Source organism: Heptranchias perlo, chromosome 29, assembly GCF_035084215.1.
Source record: "Heptranchias perlo isolate sHepPer1 chromosome 29, sHepPer1.hap1, whole genome shotgun sequence".
Lineage (NCBI taxonomy): Eukaryota > Metazoa > Chordata > Chondrichthyes > Hexanchiformes > Hexanchidae > Heptranchias > Heptranchias perlo.
Window position 1 is genome coordinate 28,211,544 of NC_090353.1, and position 24,489 is coordinate 28,236,032.

Sequence of the window (24,489 nt, forward strand, 5' to 3'; positions counted from 1 at the left end):
AACAACAACTTGCATTTATATAGTATCTTTAATGTAGAAATACCTCCCAAAGGTCACTTTAACACATATTTCACAGTGTCTGAACACAGTTCTCACCAGATATCCTGGCCAGGAGCACCCTGGCATTTAAAAAAAATATCTTGGAATTACTCAGGTTCAATATTTTTTGTGAAATTATAGCTCTTGAAAGCTTTAAATCCGAAAACATTATTTTCAGAAAAACATTGGGCGCTAAATTGGGCCGTGTAGCGCCCGTTGTTTCGGCGCTACACGGCTCTCGAACATTCCAGATGGCGTCTTGGCTGCGCACGCATGTTTCCAGCATGACGTGCTTCGGACGCCATCTTGGTATAGAAGTTAGTGCATGTGCAAATACCGAACGCCGGAAGCATATAAAGTAAAGAGGAAATGCATACAATCAGTGCGTAACGCTGATTAAAGTGAGAGACACCATTTCGGACCTTAACGCTCAACTCAACATACTGTCTGAACCATGCACACCTGAACGTGTCTTAAAGTGCCTGGAGGACCCCCCACCAACACCATTTAAAGGGACCATGCAGGTTACTTGCTGGATTATTGCTTCTGGCTGCTGGTGGAATAAGAAGTGTTTTGTGAAGCTCCCTATACTTACTGAGAGCTCCTAGATTACATTTGAGAGTAGTTTGGCAGGTACTGCCTTACAGTTCGGAAAGTTACAACCATGGTTGAACAACATTCCTGGCAACCATGGGTGGTCTGCTAGGGCTCCTGCTGGGCATTGAGGAGCAGGACTGGGAGCATGCAGAGAGGCCACACACAGCAGGTCAATCTGTGAATTCTCTTACCTCAACATGACCGAGGAGGATTGCATCCGACGCCTGAGGTTCACCAAGGAAGCTGTGACCGAGATCTGTCAACTGGTGCGGCCACAACTGCAGCCTCAGAGCAGGGCGAGGACAGCATTGCCTGTGGCTGTGAAGGTCACCGTGGCGCTGAATTTCTACAGCTCAGGAACATTCTAGGCCTCTGCTGGTGACATGTGCAACATCTCAGTATGCAGTGCACTGCTGCATAAGGGAGGTCACAGACGCATTGTACCAGATGAGGAACAGGTTCATCACCTTTCCTCTTGACAGAGACAAGCAGAACAAGCGAGTGTGGGAGTTCGCTCGCATTGCTGGCTTCCCCATGGTGCAGGGTGCCATTGACTGCACGCACATTGCCCTGCATTGCCCCACATATCAACTTGACCGTCTTCGTCAACTGAAAGGGTTTCCACTCCCTCAACGTGCAGCTGGTGTGCGACCAAACGTATCGAATCATGGAGGTCAATGCCCGCTACCCTGGGAGCAGTCATGACGCCTTTGTCATGTGGCAGTCCAACGTGCCAGCTATCTTTCACCCGGCTCGGCAAGTCAAAGGCTGGCTACTGGGTGACAAGGGCTATCCCCTCACGCTGTGGCTCATAACTCTGGTCAGGAACCCATGCGCACGTGCACAGCTGGCCTATAATTAGAGCCATGCTGCCGCACGCAACATCGTGGAGCACACCATAGGCCTCCTCAAACAACACTTCCGCTGCCTTGACCGGTCTGGAGGAGCCCTGCAGTACTCCGCTGAATGGGTGGGCAGATTCATGGTGGTATGCTGCATGCAGCACCACCTCGCCATCATGAGGGACCAGCCTTTGCCACCAATGATCGGAGAAGAACCTGACCCAGACGTGTAGCAGGAGGAGGAAGAGGTTGAGGAGGAGGAGGGGGAGGAGCCGGAAGAGGAAGTGGAGGAAGATGCAAGGGTGCAACAGGGACCACACACCTTGTCTGCAAGGGCTCTGCATGCTCGCCTCATCTGTGTCCGCTATCAATAATATCAACTACATCCCCCAACTCCCCACCTTTCCGTTCCCACAAGACAATCAAATCGCCCTCCGTCTGACTGCACATTGTTTCCCCCTCAGCTCATCACACAAATAAAACTCACCACCAAATGCAAATTCGAAGTCACATTTATCAATGAATAAATGAAATTATGCAAACAGAACAGAACTATTCACCCTTGTGCATTCCCTTAGTGCCTGTTGTTCATGTGCCTTTACCTATCCCAGTGCTCCTACGAGGTGCTTCCCCAGTGGCTGGAGCCTGGGTGGTGGGAGGCTGCTGGCCTTCAATGGAGGAACATCCAGATGGCCTTGGAGGACGACCTCGAGCAGCTCTGGGCCTGGAGGGCCCGTCTTCAGACTGCACCATCTCAGCATGGGCTGCAGCAGTCTGGCCTGGCTGGCCGATAGGCAATAACAAGGGCACCAGTGGAGCAGCAGCGGAGGGAGCAGGAATGCTGTCATCCTGAGAGAGGACAGCAGGTCCGACTGCCATGGTGCCACTGCCACTCTACCAGGGCGGCGCCTCAGCAATCCTGCTAATCATCTGGAGAATGGATTGCTGGAGTGCTGTGATGCCCTGGAAGTCCCGCACCACAATGGTCCCTAGAGCCATGATAGCAACAGCCTGAGCTTCCATAGAAGCAGACTGAGCAACAGCCATAGCTTGCAGACCTTTGATGACATTGGTTTGTGCTCCAATGGAAGCCGCCACATCGGCCCTCAGACTCTGCATCATGGTGGGTTCTACAGGTGTGCTGATGGAGGTGACCACCTGTTCCATGTTGGAAAGGATGGGCTCCAAGCTCTGCGCAAAGCCCTGTGCCAAGTTGGAGCTGGACTCCTGCATGGCCCTTGTCATTGTGTGCAGGTTTTCTGGCAGGCTTTTCAGTGTCCCAATCATATGGTGGTGTACGTCCATCAGATGTCTTCTGTAGCCTGGCCCATCGAAGTCCTCATCTGACTCTTCTGCAGCAAAACTAGTGAGCGACCTCGCCCTCCGGCGAGCTGGCACCGGTGGTATCCATTCCCCCTGCCCCAGCTCCTATACACTTGTGCCTGGTGTCTCACCATGTGCAAATCCCTCTTTTAAACTAGCCTCTAAACGATGCGCAGTGTCAGTCTCCGAACTGGTGGAAGTGAGAGTCAGATCGAGTGATGCTGTGGCTTCAGTGTCCTCCTCCTCCTCCCCCTCCTCGGACAGTGCCACCACGTGTTCTTGGGTATCTGCAATGACAAAGGGAAACAGATTGAGTTGTGGAGCGGGGAGAGGAGCAAATAAGACGTGTGTGCTGACAGGATCTGCAGCACGTGAGTCAGAAAAGATTATAGGAGGAAGGAGATGTGGGAAAGGAGAAGGAACATTAGATATGCAGAGACCCCCTTCATCGGGACATCCAGCGTGGCATGTTGTCACGGCTGCAGCCACAGCCCACCCAATGATCCGAAGCACTGTCTCCTCTAGGAGGGGTGTGGACATGTAAACATCCCCATCAACCCTCAGGTCCCTCCTGCTGCCGGCTGTTATACGCCACCTTCTCCTGCAAGATGGAGGACAGTGTGTCAGTGAGTATCCTGCAAGGTGTGTGGGTGATGTGCTGGTCATGGTCAAACAGCTGCCAGTGTCTGTGACCTGTGGGTGGTGGTTGTATGGCCTGCAATGTGGTACCATGTGTGGGTGAGATGCAGCATGCAGAGTGCAGCATTGCATATGGATGGGCAGTGTTTGTTGGGTGACAGGGGGTGTGTTGCATGGAGCAGTTGGTAGGATATGCCACTTGACACTTGCATTCACTCACCTTGACCACTCGTGTCAAATCATTGAGCTGCTTTCGGCACTGCACTCACGTGGGTGGTGCTATGCTCCTGGCGTTCACTTCCTGGGCCGCAGCCTGCCAATGCCTGTGGAGCTGCAGTCTGAAGGGTCTCCTGCCACCCTGGGGTACATGTTGGCCCTCCTTTCGTCCACTCCTTCCACCGGGGCCTCCAGAGCATCATCCAAGAAGCATGGGGCCCTCTCTCGCGCTGGTCCTGCCATCTTTGCGACCATCTTTTCTTCCTCCTAGTGAACTGTGCATGTCCCATTTAAAATGTGCACCAGTACCTTTAAGATGTGCAGGCTGCTGATGACTTGCGCTGAGCACGCCCCATTTCCGACTTCCTCATTCTCCATACAGCCAGCGCTACCCGCGCTGCTGAGAGGCCACGGAGATATCGTGGTAAGTAGCAGGCAGCTCGAAATTCATGTGCTGCCCGTGTAGGGGCCATCAGGCGCGGGATAAAAGCAGATCACACTGTCTACACCTGAAAATGGGCCCTATCGAATTTTTCCCCCCATTATACCTAATTTCAATCCAAGTTGAAAATGACCCTTTATGTCCTGCTTTACTTAAATACCCCAATGGTTTAATATTTAGCAAGCATTAATAATTTCAATAAAACATCACTTCAAAAAACTTTTTGAGAGATGTGCTCAGAGACAGTGAATAAATGGTAAAGGTTTTTAGACGGCCTCATACTTGGACTCTAGGTCATTTTAATTCCCACTTATGCAGAAAATGGTACTCCAAGAATTAAAGTTTCTTTGTGCAGTTTTATGCCAGCTTTAATTTCAATGTGTGTTCAACACAGCAGTGAGCATTTTATGCAAGTGGATTAAAAACTTCAGTTGAGTCAATTGCTGGGAAGTGGAAAAGGCCAATTAAATTAAATCATGTCACAAATTCTGAGCACTGTAAGTTAGATTGGGCCATCTTAATGATGCTGATAGAATGATTCAAGTTGTCTTTTTTTTAAATATCTGAAAGAATTCACAATAGGAAATGAGTGTACATAACATATTGATATGTGTGGCGGCATCATGTGCTAACAGTGATGATTTTCTCCAACACTACTGCTATGTGCAATAAGCCCTCTTTGCATCGCATTTAATTTATGAATTATTCTGAATGAAATGGATGTAAATGCAACATTTATGTGAAGGAAACCATTTCTCTTTTACATTTGGCAGAAGTGAGACCTCCTTCTACTTGAATGTAGCAAGGACGGGTGAACCCACAGGACAAAAAGTAACATATGTGATTGAACACTACAACCTGTAAAAAGTATCCAATCTATCTATGAAATGGGATTGAAAAAAATCTATATGGAAAGGGGAAAAGATGACACTGGAGACAGAAATGAGGAAAAATACCCTTTATTTCTAGGATCATTATATCATTATACACTTCTACTTATATTCTAAAACTAATATGCATAAGTATAACTGCTTTCACTGAAACCTGAGTAATTAACTTTAAATGTTAAAAAACTAACGATAACTCAAAATATATTAAATCCTTTTTATATTCTTTAAATAGCATAGAAATCCTGGGTCACCACTAGAACAATATGGGGGGGAATTCACCTTGGGTGCTAAAGCAAAACGGGCGATAGCAAATCGGCAGCTCATTTTACACTTTGGCCGATATTTACTTCCATTGTAGTCAATAGAAACGAATATTGGGAGAAGTGTAAAATAAGCTGCCAATAGGCCATCGCCTGTTTTGCGTTAGCACCTAAGATGATTTTCATCCCCCATGTATTACACTTAGACAGTGAATAAAAACAAATGCCTTGAAATGAGACTCTTTGAACTAGATTTTTAAACGCTTAATGCATTTCTATGAGTCCATGGTCTTACCCATGTGCATAATGAAACAATATACTGCCTTCAAGTGATTTTGGCCTTTTGCCGATTGTTGAACCAGATTGATTACGCTTCTGTAAAGCACCTTGGCATATTTTCCTACGTTAAAGGCACAGTATAAATGCAAGCAGTTGTAGTTGAACTGTCATAAATTTTAACCACTAAACAATATGAAGGTAAGATTTTATTGGATTTTCCTACTAGCCATCTCACAACCATTCCACTGAACCTGTGAGTGGGCTCCAGTGTCAGCTCTTAAAACTATCATGGTGTGACAGTTTCTTTAGTGCTTAGACAAGCACTGGTAGTTGATGCTTAGTCCTGCAAGAACTTGTAATAAGATGTGGGTTTGGAACTAGGAATAAAATTATACCTATGTGCCCTATTGTGCTTGATTACAGGCCCTGAAATAAAGGACTGATGAGTTTTATTCAGAACAACTCATCGGATAGACACACTTATTGTTCTTTATAATAAGTGCATAACTGACATAATATTACCACTGCATTAACATAAGATTCAGTGAACAGCTATTCAGTTAATGCTTGAATGGAGATTGTCTCAGCTGTCCCAAATAATACAGGACAATGTATTAGTTTTTTTTTTACTTTGTGTACTTGGAGATATTCCTTTTGTTTATCTGCTGATGCAACTATTTGCATGAATGCACTGAAGGACATCAAACAACTAACAGGTACGACTATATCTGCATGGATAGGTGAATGTCTGGTGGACCTCACATCAACAGTTCTGGCTGCTCATTGCAGCATATTTCATCTCCATAGATAAAAGACACTTACATATCTCTTTAAGTTGAAAAGAGATGACTTAATTATAATTACTGAGAAAAAATAAAGCCAATATTGTTTAGGCAAAGAAGTAAAATAAATATAAATTATTGCTAGCACCATCCAGTAATGGGTGGGTGACAGAGCAGCACATATGTGACAAATGGATATGATCTCTGAGAGGAGTTAAGCATCACCATTAAATGGGATTTTATTTTGATGCATTTTTGGAAAAAAATCAAATCATTGTTTTATGTTTTCACAGAGGGGAGTTTCAACTAAACAGAAGTGTACAGATCACAAGAGACAGGGTATGGTCCCATTGCAGGACCACTATGCAGCATGTGCAAGTAACACTGGCCCTGATAGTCACGGGGGAGGTGGGGTGGGTGCGGGGAGGACAATAAGGGCCGAAGAACCCGGCAAGGACGGGGACGCGGAGGTCCTGCTGATCTTAACGCCCGGGCATCATTTGCATCTTGTAGCTCCGCCTCCCGCCCAGCAGCCAGCCAAATGGATGGCCTGGCCAGTGGGTGGGAGGAAACACTAGCAGCAGGAGGCCGCAGCCGGGGACCCTTGGAGACCCAAGGCACTCCTGATCCTCCCGGCCCCACAAAAATAAACACAAACTTACCAATAGGATCATCTTCGTCTAGACTGCCAGCTGATACTGGATGGAGCGTACAAGGCGCAGGCTCCGTCCTGTCATAGGACCCTGATTTGCACTTCAAATGGGCCTACTGCCAGACTCGGGGGCGCTCCAGCCGTCCAGCGATAGGCCTCAGGGGAGGATTGTCGCAGCCACAGCAACGCGGGAACGGGACGATAAATCTTTCCCCGCGATTTACAGGGCACGGCTGCCCTGTTTGTGCAGGCAGGGCGCCTCAAAATTCAGCCTTATGTTTCTGTTGTTATTTGTGTTGTACTCGCCTTCATTCTTATGCATAGGGTAATTGGTGTTCCACACAGGTTAGGCCAAAATATGGGATTCTCAATTATCTGCCAGTTTCCATTATCTACCTGAGGTCCTCTTCATTATGGCAGATCATGGAAATTCTATTGTAAAAGCAAAATAGAGCAGACAGAATTTGTGATGTATAGGAATCATGGAATTTAGGGCGCAGAGGGAGTCCTTTCAGTTCACTGTGCCTGTATCATAGGAGACAAATTTCTTGATAAAATAATGTAATGTTATGTAAAGTCTGAGGTGTAGCTAGGGTGATGTTGAATAACCTTTGCAAATGATAATTTTCAAATTACTTTAGTTATGGAGAGTTAAACATTCTCAGCATTATTTTTATTCATCTCTTCAAAGCATACCCTAAAGAAAATGCTAACAATTCTAGCAGCGTGACTGCTAAAGTTATTTTTTAAGTCATAAGCTACAGGCATTCCGATTCGTGTTTTAATAAGGTATCTTTTTTTGATGGACATCCAAATTAAAGGTTGTTGGAAGAAATTAGCCTATCAGCTGTAAGAAATTCGTCAAGAATAAATTTGTCTATAATTAAGTGTGACAGAAAAGTGTGACACATGAAGGACATGAAATGCTCGCATATGCAGCACTGTTATTATATTACAAATAGATATAGAGATGTATGAAACATTAACCTCCTCCCCACATGCACATTCTATTCTTGAGAAAATGATGAAACAAGTGAACAACTCTTATTAATATGATTATATTGGGAACAAGGAACTCATTTAAATAGAAGTAAGATAGGATATGTTGGTGAGGTACTTAAAGAAGGCTGTCTGAAAAAGTGAGACTAGATAAACTCAGAACAAAATATAGTACATTGATCATAGAATCATAGAATATGCAGCACAGAAACAGGCCTTTTGACCCTCAGATCCGTGCCAGTGTTTCTCTCCATACAAGTCACCTAGTTTAAAATCAAAAGCAAAATATTGCAGATGCTGGAAATCTGAAATAAAATCAGAAAATGCTGGAGAAGCTCAGCAAGTGAGGCAGCATCTGTGGAGAATGAAACAGAGTTAACATTTCAGGTCGAAGCTCAACCCCAGTACTGACTAAAGGTCATCGACCTGAAATGTTAACTCTGTTTCTTTCTCCACAGATGCTACCTGATTTGCTGAACTTCTCCATCATTTTCTGTTTTTAGTTCACCTAGTTTAAATCCCACTCTCCTGCCATACCCTTTAATATTCCTCTTTCTCAAGTAACTATCTAATTCTCTTTTTAAAAGATTTTATGGACTTTGCTTTAACCGTGTACTGTAAATTCTCTTTAATTCCTTCTGTGATTATCTTAAATTTGTGCCCCCCAATACCATCTCATGGACTAGTGTTAACAATTTATCACTATTTACTTATCAGAGCCCTTTATAATCTTGAAAACCTCTATCAGGTGGCCCCTTAATCCTCTCAGCTCCAGTGAGAAAAGCCTTAGCTTCTCAAGTCCCTCTTGTAACAATGCAACCTTGGTAACATCATAGTGAATCTACTCTTTACCTTTTCCATTGGTTTTAAATCTTAAATCTTAAATGGCATGGCCATAACTGTATACAATGACCTAAGTTTAACATCACTTTTTTGCTTTTGCATTCAATGCCTCTAGATACAAACCCAAAGATTTTATTTGTCTTTTTTTGTGACCTTATTTATTTGCACTGCTACTTGTAATGGCCTGTATTTAAACATGAAGGTCCTGCTACTCCTCTACTTCATTTCAAATCTTATCATTTGATGTGTATTTCCTTTCCCCATTCTTACTTCCAAGATGTATCACTTCATATTAAGTTCAGTGATAGATATGAACTACACTGCACTGTAAATTGCAACAACACACTCAGTCATAATAATGTTTTGTTATTTCCAACTTGAATGTTGTAGAGTTCCATCATTTATAATAATTGGAATTTGACTGTGAAAATAAATAAACACTTTCAAAACAAAATCCTGCATAGAAATAAAATGATTTTTCAATGAATGTTAATACAATTAATCATTTCTATTTGAGATACAGTTTAGTCTTGATACATTTAAAACTATATTGCCAAGAAATATTATGATTGGAACAGGAATTCCATATACTAGTTAATTTGACAATATTTGTACATCATTCCTTTAATTCAATATTTCATTCTAATGAGAAAGAAAAGAACATATCAAAACATTTTTAATGGTAAAGCAATTAACTTCCATCCATAATGTTAAACTGCATCCAGGCACCTTACGGTAACTGTGATATGACCTTTAAAATAATTGAACCATTCTTGTATTTACAAAAGTGCTTGTACTAAATATGAGTGGAAAAATTGTGTCTAAGAAGTTACATTTTCCTTTTAAGTATTAATTAATTACTATGTTAATGCACAAATAGGTCATCCCTCAATAAAAATCACACCAAAATATAAGCACTCCTGGGAAAAAATTATTTATTACCTCATATAAAGGCCACACCCCCAACTTATGTAAGTTATTAAAGTACAATGCCATAATTTTAGACAATGGTCAAATTGATTTTGCCAGATTAAATGGCATTTATGGACTTTGGAACTTTAATTAATATGGATCATAGCTGAAATGCTGCAAGAATGGAAATACTTTGTCAAAGATTTTATATTTCATGTTAATTCTCTTGCACCAGCCTATATAGATCTTAACATGCTTTTTGTCATGTTGGCAAATATATTGCATTAAAGTAGCAGAAACAAAATGCTTGGTGACAATGATAAAGATGACCCAAGATTAGGAAATGATGGCTTATATTATAGAATGCTGATTCAGTACTTACCACCATATTATTTAAAGACACCCAACAATCATTCGGAAAGTCTTGAAGCAATGGCACAAGAAACTGTAGGCATCCATCCCAGTGACACAAGAGGAGCATCATTCCAATAAGATTAAATATTCTCATCACTGCACTGGCAAGGTCATAGGTCATATGAAAGATCTTTTGGCAAGAGGAAAAAAAAGTTATAATTATAGTCCTTGCTTTCATGTTCCAGACCATTTATATAAACACGGATAATTGGAAAGTGGAATGCAAATGTGAAAAATTACACAACTGGCATCAATAAGATAACTAGCCTTAATGGCTGGTATTTATCAACGGAGCCCTGCAATTGTTTAACTGCTTAAATTAAAGGGTGCTCTAAACTCTGTTATTCTTGGAAATAATCATTACCATTCAATGAGCCTAACAAATTCAGATGTCCTTACGTTATTCAAGCTATCAAGTGCAGATGCTATGCATATTTACTTGATCATATTAGAATCAATGAAGCAAAGTGGCATTAATCAATATATACATACCACATTTTAAATTAGAACTTGAGAAATGCAATTCTTTTATCTATAATTTATGGCTTATGCAAAACTAACATTAATCTATTATGCTTATTTCAATGGTAATTGTAAGTTGCGATAAAGTTATATCTAAATATCACTTTATTCTCTAAATGTCATTTAAAATAACCATGGCACTTTCAGAATGGACAAGAAAGCAATTAGTTCAACTTTTTTGGACCACATTTGTCTAACTGTATACTATATATACTGATACAGGTTTAATTTCATATAATGGATAATTTCACAACCTGCTTAACTCTACTAGACTCTTATGCACAGCTTTGTCTCTGGTTATTTCTTGTGTAACCTAAACTCATTTCGTTGAATAAAGCTACCTCTATAAATTAAAAGCAAAATACTGCAGATGCTGGAAATCTGAAATAAAAAAAGAAAATGCTGGAGAAGCTCAGCAAGTCAGGCAGCATCTGTAGAGAAAGAAACAGAGTTAACGTTTCAGGTCGAAGACCTTTCGTCAGAACTGGAAGATGTTGAAAGAGTTAAAGTTTTTAAACAAGTACCGAGCCAGGGAAAGGTGGGGAGGGGAGTGGGGGATGAGAGAACAAAAGGGAAGGTCAGTGATAGGGTAGAGGGCACGAGTGATTAAATGACAAAAGGGATGATGGTGCAAGGCAAGGAAGGTGGTAATGGGACAGATTAAGAAACAAAAGGTTGGTCAGGAGTAGCTGTAAATGGCAGCAGCGGAACCATTACCAGCACTAGCAGACCGATAAAATGGGAGCAGTGGTTATGATCTGAAGATATTGAAATCAATGTCCAGAAGGTTATAAAGTGCCTAAACGAAAGATGAGGTGCTGTTCCTCGAGTTTATGTTGAGCTTCATTGGAACAGTGGAAGAGGCTTCCCTTTTGTCCTTTAATCTCTCTTGCCCTCTACCCTATCATCGACCTTCCCTTTTGTTCTTTCCTCCCCTCCCTCCCCACCTTTCCCTGGCTCTGTATTTGCTTAAAAACTTTAACTCTTTCAACATCTTCCAGTTCTGACAAAAGGTCTTTGACCTGAACCGTTAACTGTTTCTTTCTCTACAGATGCTGCCTGACTTGCTGAGCTTCTCCAGCATTTTCTGTTTTTATTACTTCCATAAATTGTTTATTTGCAGATATTTTGCTCTACAGTTTAACTGCCACCAGTTTGTTCACATTGCCTTTGAGTCTCCGGATATGGTTTCCAACAAACTCCTTGCTGTAATATACTTTGTATGATAGAATCCATTAAAAAAAACAGTTCATGACTGTTTCAATTTTAAAATGAACATGGCTATTTTTCAATCATTTGTACCATTTTCTTATTTTTTGTTCCCGACGTCAATCCAACTATGCAGATTTGAAATTATAGCAACTTATGAGAGAGAGCTCGTTCATTAAACAAAGATAACTTATTCAATTGAGTAAGAGTAACCAATCTAGGAATGAAGCAGGAGTATATCCTAGTACCTGAAAAAAGTAATCTGAATTTTTTTTTTTTTTAATTCGTTCACGGGATGTGGGCGTCGCTGGCAAGGCCGGCATTTATTGCCCATCCCTAATTGCCCTCAAGAAGGTGGTGGTGAGCCGCCTTCTTGAACCGCTGCAGTCCGTGTGGTGACGGTTCTCCCACAGTGCTGTTAGGAAGGGAGTTCCAGGATTTTGACCCAGCGACAATGAAGGAACGGCGATATATTTCCAAGTCGGGATGGTGTGTGACTTGGAGGGGAACGTGCAGGTGGTGTTGTTCCCATGCGCCTGCTGCCCTTGTCCTTCTAGGTGGTAGAGGTCGCGGGTTTGGGAGGTGCTGTCGAAGAAGCCTTGGCGAGTTGCTGCAGTGCATCCTGTGGATGGTGCACACTGCAGCCACAGTGCGCCGGTGGTGAAGGGAGTGAATGTTTAGGGTGGTGGATGGGGTGCCAATCAAGCGGGCTGCTTTATCTTGGATGGTGTCGAGCTTCTTGAGTGTTGTTGGAGCTGCACTCATCCAGGCAAGTGGAGAGTATTCCATCACACTCCTGACTTGTGCCTTGTAGATGGTGGAAAGGCTTCGGGGAGTCAGGAGGTGAGTCACTCGCCGCAGAATACCCAGCCTCTGACCTGCTCTCGTAGCCACAGTATTTATATGGCTGGTCCAGTTAAGTTTCTGGTCAATGGTGACCCCCAGGATGTTGATGGTGGGGGATTCGGCGATGGTAATGCCATTGAATGTCAAGGGGAGGTGGTTAGACTCTCTCTTGTTGGAGATGGTCATTGCCTGGCACTTATCTGGCACGAATGTTACTTGCCACTTATCAGCCCAAGCCTGGATGTTGTCCAGGTCTTGCTGCATGCAGGCTCGGACTGCTTCATTATCTGAGGGGTTGCGAATGGAACTGAACACTGTGCAGTCATCAGCGAACATCCCCATTTCTGACCTTATGATGGAGGGAAGGTCATTGATGAAGCAGCTGAAGATGGTTGGGCCTAGGACACTGCCCTGAGGAACTCCTGCAGCAATGCCCTGGGGCTGAGATGATTGGCCTCCAACAACCACTACCATCTTCCTTTGTGCTAGGTATGACTCCAGCCACTGGAGAGTTTTCCCCCTGATTCCCATTGACTTCAATTTTACTAGGGCTCCTTGGTGCCACACTCGGTCAAATGCTGCCTTGATGTCAAGGGCAGTCACTCTCACCTCACCTCTGGAATAATCTAAGTCATCACCAGCAGCAATTCCACCTGATCAAACAAATGTTATTACCTGATATTGCATGGAATGCAGTGACCCACTTACTGATTTTAATTATTAATAGATATTTCGTATATAGAATAAAGATCAGATATCAACTGGAAAAATCTAGTCACTCCACCACTTTTATTTATTTTTTTCTGTCATCACATAAATTCTTTTAAAAAAAGATAATTCCTGTATAACATCTAAATTGACAGAATAGCATCAGTGACTCAGTTTACATGCAAATTTTATGGCTAATCTAGCGATTTGTTCAGGTATTATTTGAGTTAGGGTTTCCTCATAGTTAAAATCTACTCCAGTGGATTTCATGGATTATCATGTTGTCGACTGGCAGAGCTCACCGGCTGGCTGCCCGATCCTGCTGGCAGGAGATCAGGTACATTTTGAGGGTCGGGCCTCACTACCATGCCACTGGCAAGCTGTGGGCACCAAACGGGTGCCCATTGCAGCTTGGCGGCATTGGGCTGGCGCAATATCAGTCAGGCAACCTGGAGGCTGACCCGGCCGGCAGGAAGATAGGTGCAGTGTGGGCCTCTTCCGCTGTGCCTCCCGTTAAAATTGGGTGCACCCTGCGCCCAGTTTTCCATCAAAATTGTAATTGGAGTCATAGGACCCTGATTTGCATAGATTTATGGAGGCCTAATGCCTGAAACAGGCTGTCTAGTGGAAGGCCCTTTTGAGAATGGCACAGCTGAAGGGACGGTCTAAACGCTGAGGTAAACCATTTTTGGGCATTTGCTGCCCCATTATGCCTGGTGGCCGAAGTTAAAATCTAGCCCATTGTATTAAAAATTTGATTGTCAGACTAGGCCAATTTTTTTTTGACATTGTTGCTATATTGCTGTTTCTTTACAGAGAATTGTTGGAGCGGATATGCATTGCCACAGGGAATATTTGAGGCAGAGACCATTGCTTCTTTTAAGGGGAAAATTGATAAACATTTGAAGCAGAAGAAGTTACATGGCTGCAGAGAGTGAGGAGGGTAGTGGGAGTAGTTTTAAATTGCTCTAGCAAAGAACTGGCACAGACTTGCAATTTTGAGCATTTTACTGTGAAATCTCAATGTCGCATTTTCACTGGAATATGTTCCAGCATCCCACTGGCCTGTGCTTACCTGCCATGTGAGAAAATACAAATGGCAGAGCCATCCTGCAGTTTTCTCAGAAAGCCCACTGAGAGAGTCTCTCCTTACCCATTGAGAGAGCTTGCCAGCCCCATCACACTCTCAAAATGTTTGGCAGTGCCTCACCATCCCTCCCCCACCCCTCTCCCCCACCCACTGAGAGTGTGTCAGCCTCAACACCTCCCACTCCACTGTGAGAGATTCTTGGCCAGCTCCACCGAGAGTTTGCCACCTCTTCCCCTCAGATAGTTCACCAGCCCTAGTCCTTGTCCCCGCTGAAGTAGTTTCCCTACCTTTGCTCCCCCATCCCTCTTCCCATCCCCGACACCTCTTCCCATCTCACTGCCCACTCCTTATCCATTCTCCTCCTACTCTGTCTCCCTCCACTTCTCCCTCCCGCTGTCCTGCCCCAGTCCCTTCTCCTGTACCCGTCCCTGTCTCCCATCTCCTTCCTCATCCTCCTACTCCTCTCCTTATTCCCACACTCTCTCCTCCCCTCCCCTACACTGTTGGCTTGCTTGAGCTGAATATTGCAGTTGGTCTTGACAGCCGATGTACAGCACCACAGGAGATTGACTAATGATTTAAAATACTTCAAAAAATGGCACTAATCTTTCACACTTAAACCATTACTTCAAAAATGCCAGATGCACATAAAAATTTACAGAGAATAAGTCACAATTTTTGGAGGGGGGCGGTTAGCCAGGCTGTAATAATATTCATATCCAGAATCTCTAGAGTAGAAGTTTCTGTTGGAGTATAATTTGATTGGGAAGGTTGCTGACTTTTATTGCATGGTTGTTCTAGCCTAATGTTTAGCACTTGCACACTTTTCCATTCATGTCGAGCTCCCACATGCACGGTACTGGGTTTGGGTACAGTAGCACAGTGGTTATGTTACTGGACGAGTAATCCGGAAGCCTGGACTAAAATCCAGAGTCATGAGTTCAAATCCCGCCATGGCAGCTGGTGAATTTAAATTCAATTAATTAATTAAATTCAATTAATTAAATAAAAATCTGGAATTAAAATACTAGTATCAGTAATGGTGGCCATGAAACTGTCGTAAAAACCCATCTGGTTCACTAATAGCCTTTAGGGAAGGAAACCTGCCGTCCTTACCCGGTCTGGCCTATATATGACTCCAGACCCACAGCAATGTGGTTGATTCTTAATTGCCCTCTGAAATGGCCTAGCAAGCGACTCAGTTGTAAAATCTCGCTACAAAAAGTCATAATAAGAATAAAACCGGACGGACCACCCGGCATCGGACCACTAGGCACCGCACACGACAATGGCAAAACACCAAGCCCAGTCGACCCTGCAAGGTCCTCCTTACTAACATCTGGGGACTGGTGCCAAAATTGGGAGAGCTGTCCCACAAACTAGTCAAGCAACAGCCTGACACAGCCATACTCACAGAATCATACCTTACAGCCAACGTCCCAGACTCTTCCATCACCATCCCTGGGTATGTCCTGACCCACCAGAGGTGGCGGTACAGTGATATACAGTCAGGAGGGAGTGGCCCTGGGAGTCCTCAACATTGACTCTGGACCCCATGAAATCTCATGGCATCAGGTCAAACATGGGCGAGGAAACCTCCTGCTGATTACCACCTACCGTCCTCCCTCAGCTGATGAATCAGTCCTCCTCCATGTTGAGCACCACTTGGAGGAAGCACTGAGGGTAGCAAGGGCACAAAACGTACTCTGGATGGGGGACTTCAATGTCCATCACCAAGAGTGGCTCGGTAGCACCACTACTGACCGAGCTGGCCGAGTCCTGAAGGACATAGCTGCCAGATTGGGCCTGCGGCAGGTGGTGAGCGAACCAACACGAGGGAAAAACTTACTTGACCTCGTCCTCACCAATCTACCTGTCGCAAATGCATCTGTCTATGACAGTATTGGTAGGAGTGACCACCGCACAGTCCTTGTGGAGATGAAGTCCCGTCTTCGCACTGAGGAGACCATCCAACGTGTTGTGTGGCACTACCACCCTGCTAAATGGGATAGATTCAGAACAGATCTGGCAGCTCAAAACTGGGCATCCATGAGGCGCTGTGGGCCATCAGCAGCAGCAGATTTGTATTCCAGCACAATCTGTAACCTCATGGCCCGGCATATTCCTCACTCTATCATTACCAACAAGCCAGGAGATCAACCCTGGTTCAATGAGGAGTGTAGAAGAGCATGCCAAGAGCAGCACCAGACGTACCTAAAAATGAGGTGCCAACCTGGTGAAGCTACAACTCAGGACTACATACGTGCTAAACAGCGGAAGCAACATGCTATAGACAGAGCTAAGCGATTCCACAAACAACGGATCAGATCAAAGCTCTGCAGTCCTGCCACATCCAGTCGTGAATGGTAGTGGACAATTAAACAACTAACGGGAGGAGGAGGCTCTGCAAACATCCCCATCCTCAATGATGGCGGAGTCCAGCACGTGAGTGCAAAAGACAAGGCTGAAGCGTTTGCAACCATCTTCAGCCAGAAGTGCCGAGTGGATGATCCATCTCGGCCTCCTCCCGCTATCCCCACCATCACAGAAGCCAGTCTTCAGCCAATTCGATTCACTCCACGTGATATCAAGAAACAGCTGAGTGCACTGGATACAGCAAAGGCTATGGGCCCCGACAACATCCCAGCTGTAGTGCTGAAGACTTGTGCTCCAGAACTAGCTGCGCCTCTAGCCAAGCTGTTCCAGTACAGCTACAATACTGGCATCTACCCGATAGTGTGGAAAATTGCCCAGGTATGTCCTGTCCACAAAAAGCAGGACAAATCCAATCCGGTCAATTAACAGCCCATCAGTCTACTCTCAATCATCAGTAAAGTGATGGAAGGTGTCGTCGACAGTGCTATCAAGCAGCACTTACTCACAAATAACCTGCTCACCGATGCTCAGTTTGGGTTCCGCCAGGACCACTCGGCTCCAGACCTCATTACAGCCTTGGTCCAAACATGGACAAAAGAGCTGAATTCCAGAGGTGAGGTGAGATTGACTGCCCTTGACATCAAGGCAGCATTTGACCGAATGTGGCACCAAGGAGCCCTAGTAAAATTGAAGTCAATGGGAATCAGGGGGAAAACTCTCCAGTGGCTGGAGTCATACCTAGCGCAAAGGAAGATGGTAGTGGTTGTTGGAGGCCAATCATCTCAGCCCCAGGGCATTGCTGCAGGAGTTCCTCAGGGCAGTGTCCTAGGCCCAACCATCTTCAGCTGCTTCATCAATGACCTTCCCTCCATCATAAGGTCAGAAATGGGGATGTTCGCTGATGATTGCACAGTGTTCAGTTCCATTCACAACCCCTCAAATAATGAAGCAGTCCGAGCCCGCATGCAGCAAGACCTGGACAACATCCAGGCTTGGGCTGATAAGTGGCAAGTAACATTTGCGCCAGACAAGTGCCAGGCAATGACCATCTCCAACAAGAGAGAGTCTAAGCACCTCCCCTTGACATTCAATGGCATTACCATCGCCGAATCCCCCACCATCAACATCCTGGGGGTCACCATTGACCAGAAACTTAACTGGACCAGCCATATAAATACTGTGGCTACAAGAGCAGGTCAGAGGCTGGGTATTCTACGGCGAGTGACTCACCTCCTGACTCCCCGAAGCCTTTCCACCATCTACAAGGCACAAGTCAGGAGTGTGATGGAATACTCTCCACTTGCTTGGATGAGTGCAGCTCCAACAACACTCAAGAAGCTCGACACCATCCAAGATAAAGCAGCCCGCTTGATTGGCACACCATCCACCACCCTTAACATTCACTCCCTTCACCACAGGCGCACTGTGGCTGCAGTGTGTACCATCCACAGGATGCACTGCAGCAACTCGCCAAGGCTTCTTCGACAGCACCTCCCAAACCCGCGACCTCTACCACCTAGAAGGACAAGAGCAGCAGGCACATGGGAACAACACCCCCTGCACGTTCCCCTCCAAGTCACACACCATCCCGACTTGGAAATATATCGCCGTTCCTTCATCGTCGCTGGGTCAAAATCCTGGAACTCCCTTCCTAACAGCACTGTGGGAGAACCGTCACCACACGGACTGCAGCGGTTCAAGAAGGTGGCTCACCACCACCTTCTCAAGGGCAATTAGGGATGGGCAATAAATGCTGGCCTCGCCAGCGACGCCCACATCCCATGAACTAATAAAAAAAAACTCAGGCAACTAAGAAGAATTTCTATATTACTGCTGCAGCTATTTAAAGGGCTGCATTCTCTTGCCCACAAGCTATGGGGATGAAAGGTGAATGACTGCAGTCAAATCAAAGTTTCCTGACACTGCACGTCAAGATTTATGGATGCTGCCCTTGAGGTGAAGTGAGACAATGTAGGACTGTCCTGTTATGCAATCAAGTGCTCCTTCCCCATAGAAGTCATTCAAAATGCTTGGCAGCAGATAGCTGACAGGATGAATGCTGTCTGCAACATCCATTGGATCCAAATACAAATGAGGAAAAAGGTAGTGGACCTCAGGAAAGGTGCCAAGGTAAGTTTCCTATACTAAATAGCTACTCAATGAATCAATGACACATAGCATTTTCCTCATACTCTTTTGCTGCTTACCTATACAAAGCACTCAAACCTTATAGCTCTTTGAATGCTTGCCATACATGGTATAGATTCATGCTGCAATTTAGAACTCAAATTCTTTTAGCTTTTGGATCTTAAAGGGGCTTCGCAAAACAACTCCTTCTAACACAACCTAGATACATGCCCAATTACACATGCACATGAAAGCTGCAGGATGGGTAACTGTGTATCAGTGTATATGCTCTTGAAACATGCAACATCTCAAGACTACTTCTTTTAAAGGAAAAGACTCAAATGGCGGGAGACCCCATTGCAATTTAAAACCCTTCAACCCCTTTGAACATCAAAGACCATGACAGTAATATAGGAATTGGGTGAGTGTGAAGCCTGAGGCCTCCAACAAACTCTGGGGTAATACTGTCCTGCTCTTGTTACCTTTTATCCCCCTACTCACTCACTGACACTCACATTCACATTCACTTATGTAGGGAAGCTCAAGCCCCAAACCATCACACACAGTATGTTACATGTAAGCACTGTTTAATGAATGTGTTGCAGCCAGCATTATAACAGACTTTGCTCCTCTGTTTTTGTAGGCCTGGACAAACATCCAGCTGGCACTCCCAGTGGCTCAGATTAAGTCAGCACCACATGGTGGCAAAAGTCAGTTAACAGTGTAGCTGTAAGGGATCCCTTCCTGACAGGTGATAATGTTATTGGCCTGTAACGCTAGTTTGGAACAACAGGAAATCAGGAAAATTATGGTTTAACTAATTTTTCACTTATTTGGCTTGGTAATGATTGAGTAGGATGGGCCTATACTCTCTGGAGTTTAGAAGAATGGGAGGTGATCTCATTGAAACATACAAGATTCTGAGAGGGCTTGACAGCGTAGGTGAGGCTGTTTCCCCTGGCTGGAGAGTCTAGAACTAGGGGGCACAGTCTCAGGATAAGGGGCCGGCCATTTAAGACTGAGATGAGGAGGAATTTCTTCACTCAGAGGGTTGTGAATCTTTGGAATTCTCTACCCCAGAGGATTGTGGATGCTAAGTCATTGAGTATATTCAAGGCTGAGATAGGTAGATTTTTGGACTCTAGGGGAATGAAGGGGTATGGGGATCAGGTGGGAAAGTGGAGTTGAGGTCGAAGATCAGCCATGATCTTATTAAATGGCAGAGCTGGCTTGAGGGGCCGTATGGCCTACTCCTGCTCCTATTTCTTATGTTCTTATAATGAAACTCCTGCTCACAGAGCACCTCACTGGCTAACATCAGGAAAAAGCCTGGGGCCTGAAGTAGATGGGAAGCCAATGGAGTTTAGGAATTCACATATAATGCCCCCCTCCCACTGGAGCAGTTGCTGCTGGGGAAAGTACTTTCACTGGCAAGAATTTCTAGGCTGCTGCTTTAAAATCCAACCTACTGAATAAGAAAATGAAGGTCATCTCTTGCTGACTATTATTAAGTGTTCCAAATGGATGGAGCACCCTACCAGTCTCACTCCAGTAACCAGTGGATGTATCTGTTAACTGGCACATTATTATTTGTACTGGATTGGAAATAGTCCAAACAAGGCAGCATTTGTACTACCACAGGCCTCTGGGTATCTAGCTGGACAATTATAGAGCTGGATTCTCCTTGTCTCAAGTTATCTATCACAGATGAAAACCAAACACTACTCTCACACTGGAGCTGGATTTTACACTGCGCCGAACAAAATGATGCTATTATACCAGTTGTAATGACATGTGGATGAGTGCATTTTGTACCAGAATAATAACATGGGAATTTTACATGCTCAATACAGGATGGAATTCTTAAAGCATAAATGTTATAGTATTAATGGCACTGTACCGACAAACTGGTATTAAGATAACACCTATGTTTTCACTCTCAAATCTAAATGGCTCAAAACAATGTGCGGAAAAATGAGTAAGGCCCATTTTGGGCTCTGTGCCTGGCCAGGACAAGAGATGTGTGTGGTGTATTTTGTACCCAGATTTGAGGAAGGCTGATCCCACTGGAATTTCCAGCTGTGAGATCCCAGCCCATACTGGGCTGCTGATCTGAGGGAGCAGCAGAAATCACATGTTAGAGGACTACTTACAAGGGTTGTTCGAACAATTTCATTGAATGCAGTCACTTAAAGGGGCTAAGTTTTCCTTCCCTTTATCACCTGTTTTCCGACGGTACAGGGGAAAGGTGGGGGGGAGGGAGTCAGTCTTTATACCAGGTTGGCACTGGACCTTGATAGGTGACTGCGGACTCTGAATTCATCTGCCCAAATATTCAAAGAACAATGTGGGGGGGGTGGGGTTTGAATTTTAAATGATCCTCAACACTAGTGCAATCGATCATAGGGTGATTGACTACACTCAGCCAGTGTACTAGACACAAACCTTCTGCAAATTTCAAAGACTACTTCAGCTACCTGGAAACAGCTTGCCATGCTCCACCGTTGCCTGCAATAGTGGCATTTCTTCCCCATTTCCACCCCCCAACTGTCAGGCTTCCTGTCACAGCTAGAAATCCCCCTGGGAGCCTGCCCAACTGTTTTCAATTAACCGATTCAGGAAAATCTAACTGGGCCAGTATCGGGAGCCATGGGCAAGTGCAAAACCCACCCGCTACAGTTCTTGCGGAATTACCACCACGGAGGGAAACCTAGGCTGAAAGAATCAAAATTTTTGTTGACAATAATATCGTAGGATTCCCATGGGGAAGGCCATTGTTCTAATTTATAGGACAAACAGTACAAAAGACTTATAACTGATCGTTGAAAACCATTAACTATAATTACAATTTGTCCCTTTAAACCATTGCCTCATACATCGTAACAGCTCACAATCTTGAACACTTCTTTTCACATGTACGAATTGATGCAACAGTGCACATCTGGTGTACACTTTGGGAAGTTGGGTGGATGTCTAAGTGATGTCATATCCATTTCATTAGCTATTACAATTAAGTTCCTGCCTGAAGTATATGGCAGCTTCCTGCATCTGACAAACTCCTACAAAGACAGAAATCTGACATGCCCACACTCCTGGTCGGTTATGTTCTGTTTACATCCATGTATGGGGTGTGGCCGATTGCACTAACGTGCTGTTGCAGTTAATGAAGTATCAGCCTTGGCTCAGTGGTAGCACTCTTACTTCTCAGTCAGAAGATATGGGTTCAAACCTCCTGCAGGGACTTCAGCATGTAATCTAGGCTGAAGCGTTAGGGAGCACTAAACTGTTGGAGGTGTTGTCTTTCAGATGAGATGTTAAACCAAAGGCCCCGTCTATCTAGGCAGGTAGGCATAAAAGATCCATAACACTATTTGAGCGGTGGAGTTGTCCTAGCCAACATTGACCATCTCTTGACCAACTCAACTAAAAGTAGTAATGACAATCTATTTCATTGTCATTTGTGGGATCTTTCCATTGCTATGTTTGTCTACATTTCAACAGTGACCACACTTCAACAGTAATTTATTGGCTGTAAAGCACTTTGGAACATCGTGAGGATGTGAAAGGTGCTATGTTCTTTCTTTCTAATCGGCACCAAACTTATCCTTTGCCTGAATTAATTATTGTACCCAAAAAGCAAGATGCACACTTTTAATAATACAAATATATCTTTAATTAGAGCCATTTACAAAACTTGTGAATGGTCACAAAAGACCAGTTCTACTTTCCAGGAGTACTTTTGACTATATATGCCAAGTTTGGAAATAGTAAAATTAAATGAAGGTTGTACAGAACACAATGGATGTAAAGTCAAAACCAAAAGATATTGATATGATAGTGTGTTATATTTTCTTGTAACCTGCTAGAAACACAAAAGCAGATGTCACTGTAGCATCTGTCCTGAGATACCTTGTACCTCCAGGTCCAAAATTATCCACACCTTTATGTCCAGTTTGCTAATGCTACAGAATCTCTACCATGCTCAGGACATCCACTCATAATAAAAAAAAATTCTGCCAAAAATACTGTGGACTATATATATATATATATATATATATGGAAAAAACCAAGTGACTGACAATGAGATTAAGCAATAATTGATGGAGTTCATTTGTTTCTAAACTACATGGTTTATGATATTGTTTTGTCACGGCCAGCCACCTGCTATCTTATATTTGTTATACCTTTGGACTATAACACACAGCATGATTGGCAAACTAGGTGATAAGTGTAAGATGATATTTTTCATTATTGCCCAATAACTATTTCCCCAGTGACTTCAAAAAGCATAAACCTGGAGAACTTTGTAACAATGTTTCAAATATTACTTGTGGCTGAATAGAGTATGTTTTGTGGAGAGGCAAGATGGCTTAAAGTTCTGGGAAAGATTTTTTTTCAGGCATTAGAATTGTTGGTTGGTTGGTTTTGTGGTAGTAGCTAGTTCCTGATTGGGAATGGTACTTTTTCCTACCTGTCTATTGACAATCAGATATTTCAGCAAATCAGCATGTTAACTGATCAGACAGTGGCTAATCAGACTAATGTCACATACATATTTAAGATGTGATGTGCTGGATTTAATAGTTTTAATAAAAAATATTACAGTATATCCAGTAAAAATAATGTTAATATTACATTGTTTTGGAATAAAATTGCAGTAAATGCTGTACAGCACCACTATAGGAAACACTTTCATACGTTAAATGCAGTCTGAATGGCAACTGCCAATGACAGAGACATCGCACTGTTGGTTGGATTCCAGTACATCATGCACACAAGTAACATGCGTGGCTGACCTCATGCTATTTCATAGGGTCCCCTCAGTTTATTCATTTCTATAATACCCTTGGGCAAATTGATTGTTACACAGGAAATGTACCTAGGTCACAGGGCAGAACATCTGCTGAAGACTGCTGCTTGCAACTACAGGTGATCTGTCCATTTCCAGGCATTACTGGAGTAAGGTAGCAAGGAGGGTCAGAAGCAGGACTGCTCCTTTGGGAGGTGCTACTCCAGGAGATGCTACAAAAGGAAGGTTGGGCTCTTTGGAGCTGAGATTCAACATGCTTAACTGGAATTGGGGGCTGGGGTGACGGGAGTCAATGCAGCCTCCCATGTCCACAGGTCACGGATGCAGATGTGCAAGAAATATTCTGGACGTTCACATTTTCACAATGGAGAAGCACCAGGATAAGAGGCTATGAGGACACATGCACCTCACAATATTAGAGAAAATAAAATGGATTTATTTGAACTGTGTCCTGAAATTTCAACTGGGGTAGGGCAGAGCAATTGATTGCTATCCACAGTAGTTTGATGTAAGGCAGAGGGCATAGGGCCATATTGGTCCACTTTATTGGGCACATATGGCATAGCTGGTTGAGCATTGGGCAAGTGAAGGTCTTTCCAATTTGCAGATATGCCTTCAGGCTTTGTCTCAGTGTCCATTAATGGACTGTTGCCCCTTTCTGTTCTGCAGGAT

The 24,489-nt window shown here is 44.0% G+C and overlaps 1 protein-coding gene across 1 annotated transcript in view; it reads right to left on the reverse strand.

The window, feature by feature from the left end:
* The window catches only part of hcn2b (hyperpolarization activated cyclic nucleotide-gated potassium channel 2b), a 107,495-nt gene that overhangs the window by 52,313 nt on the left and 30,693 nt on the right, over positions 1 to 24,489 (reverse strand). The window contains exon 3 of the mRNA XM_067968719.1: positions 10,098 to 10,259. Within this exon, the coding sequence (XP_067824820.1) occupies positions 10,098 to 10,259 (162 nt within the window). The remainder of the gene's footprint in view (positions 1 to 10,097; positions 10,260 to 24,489) is intronic.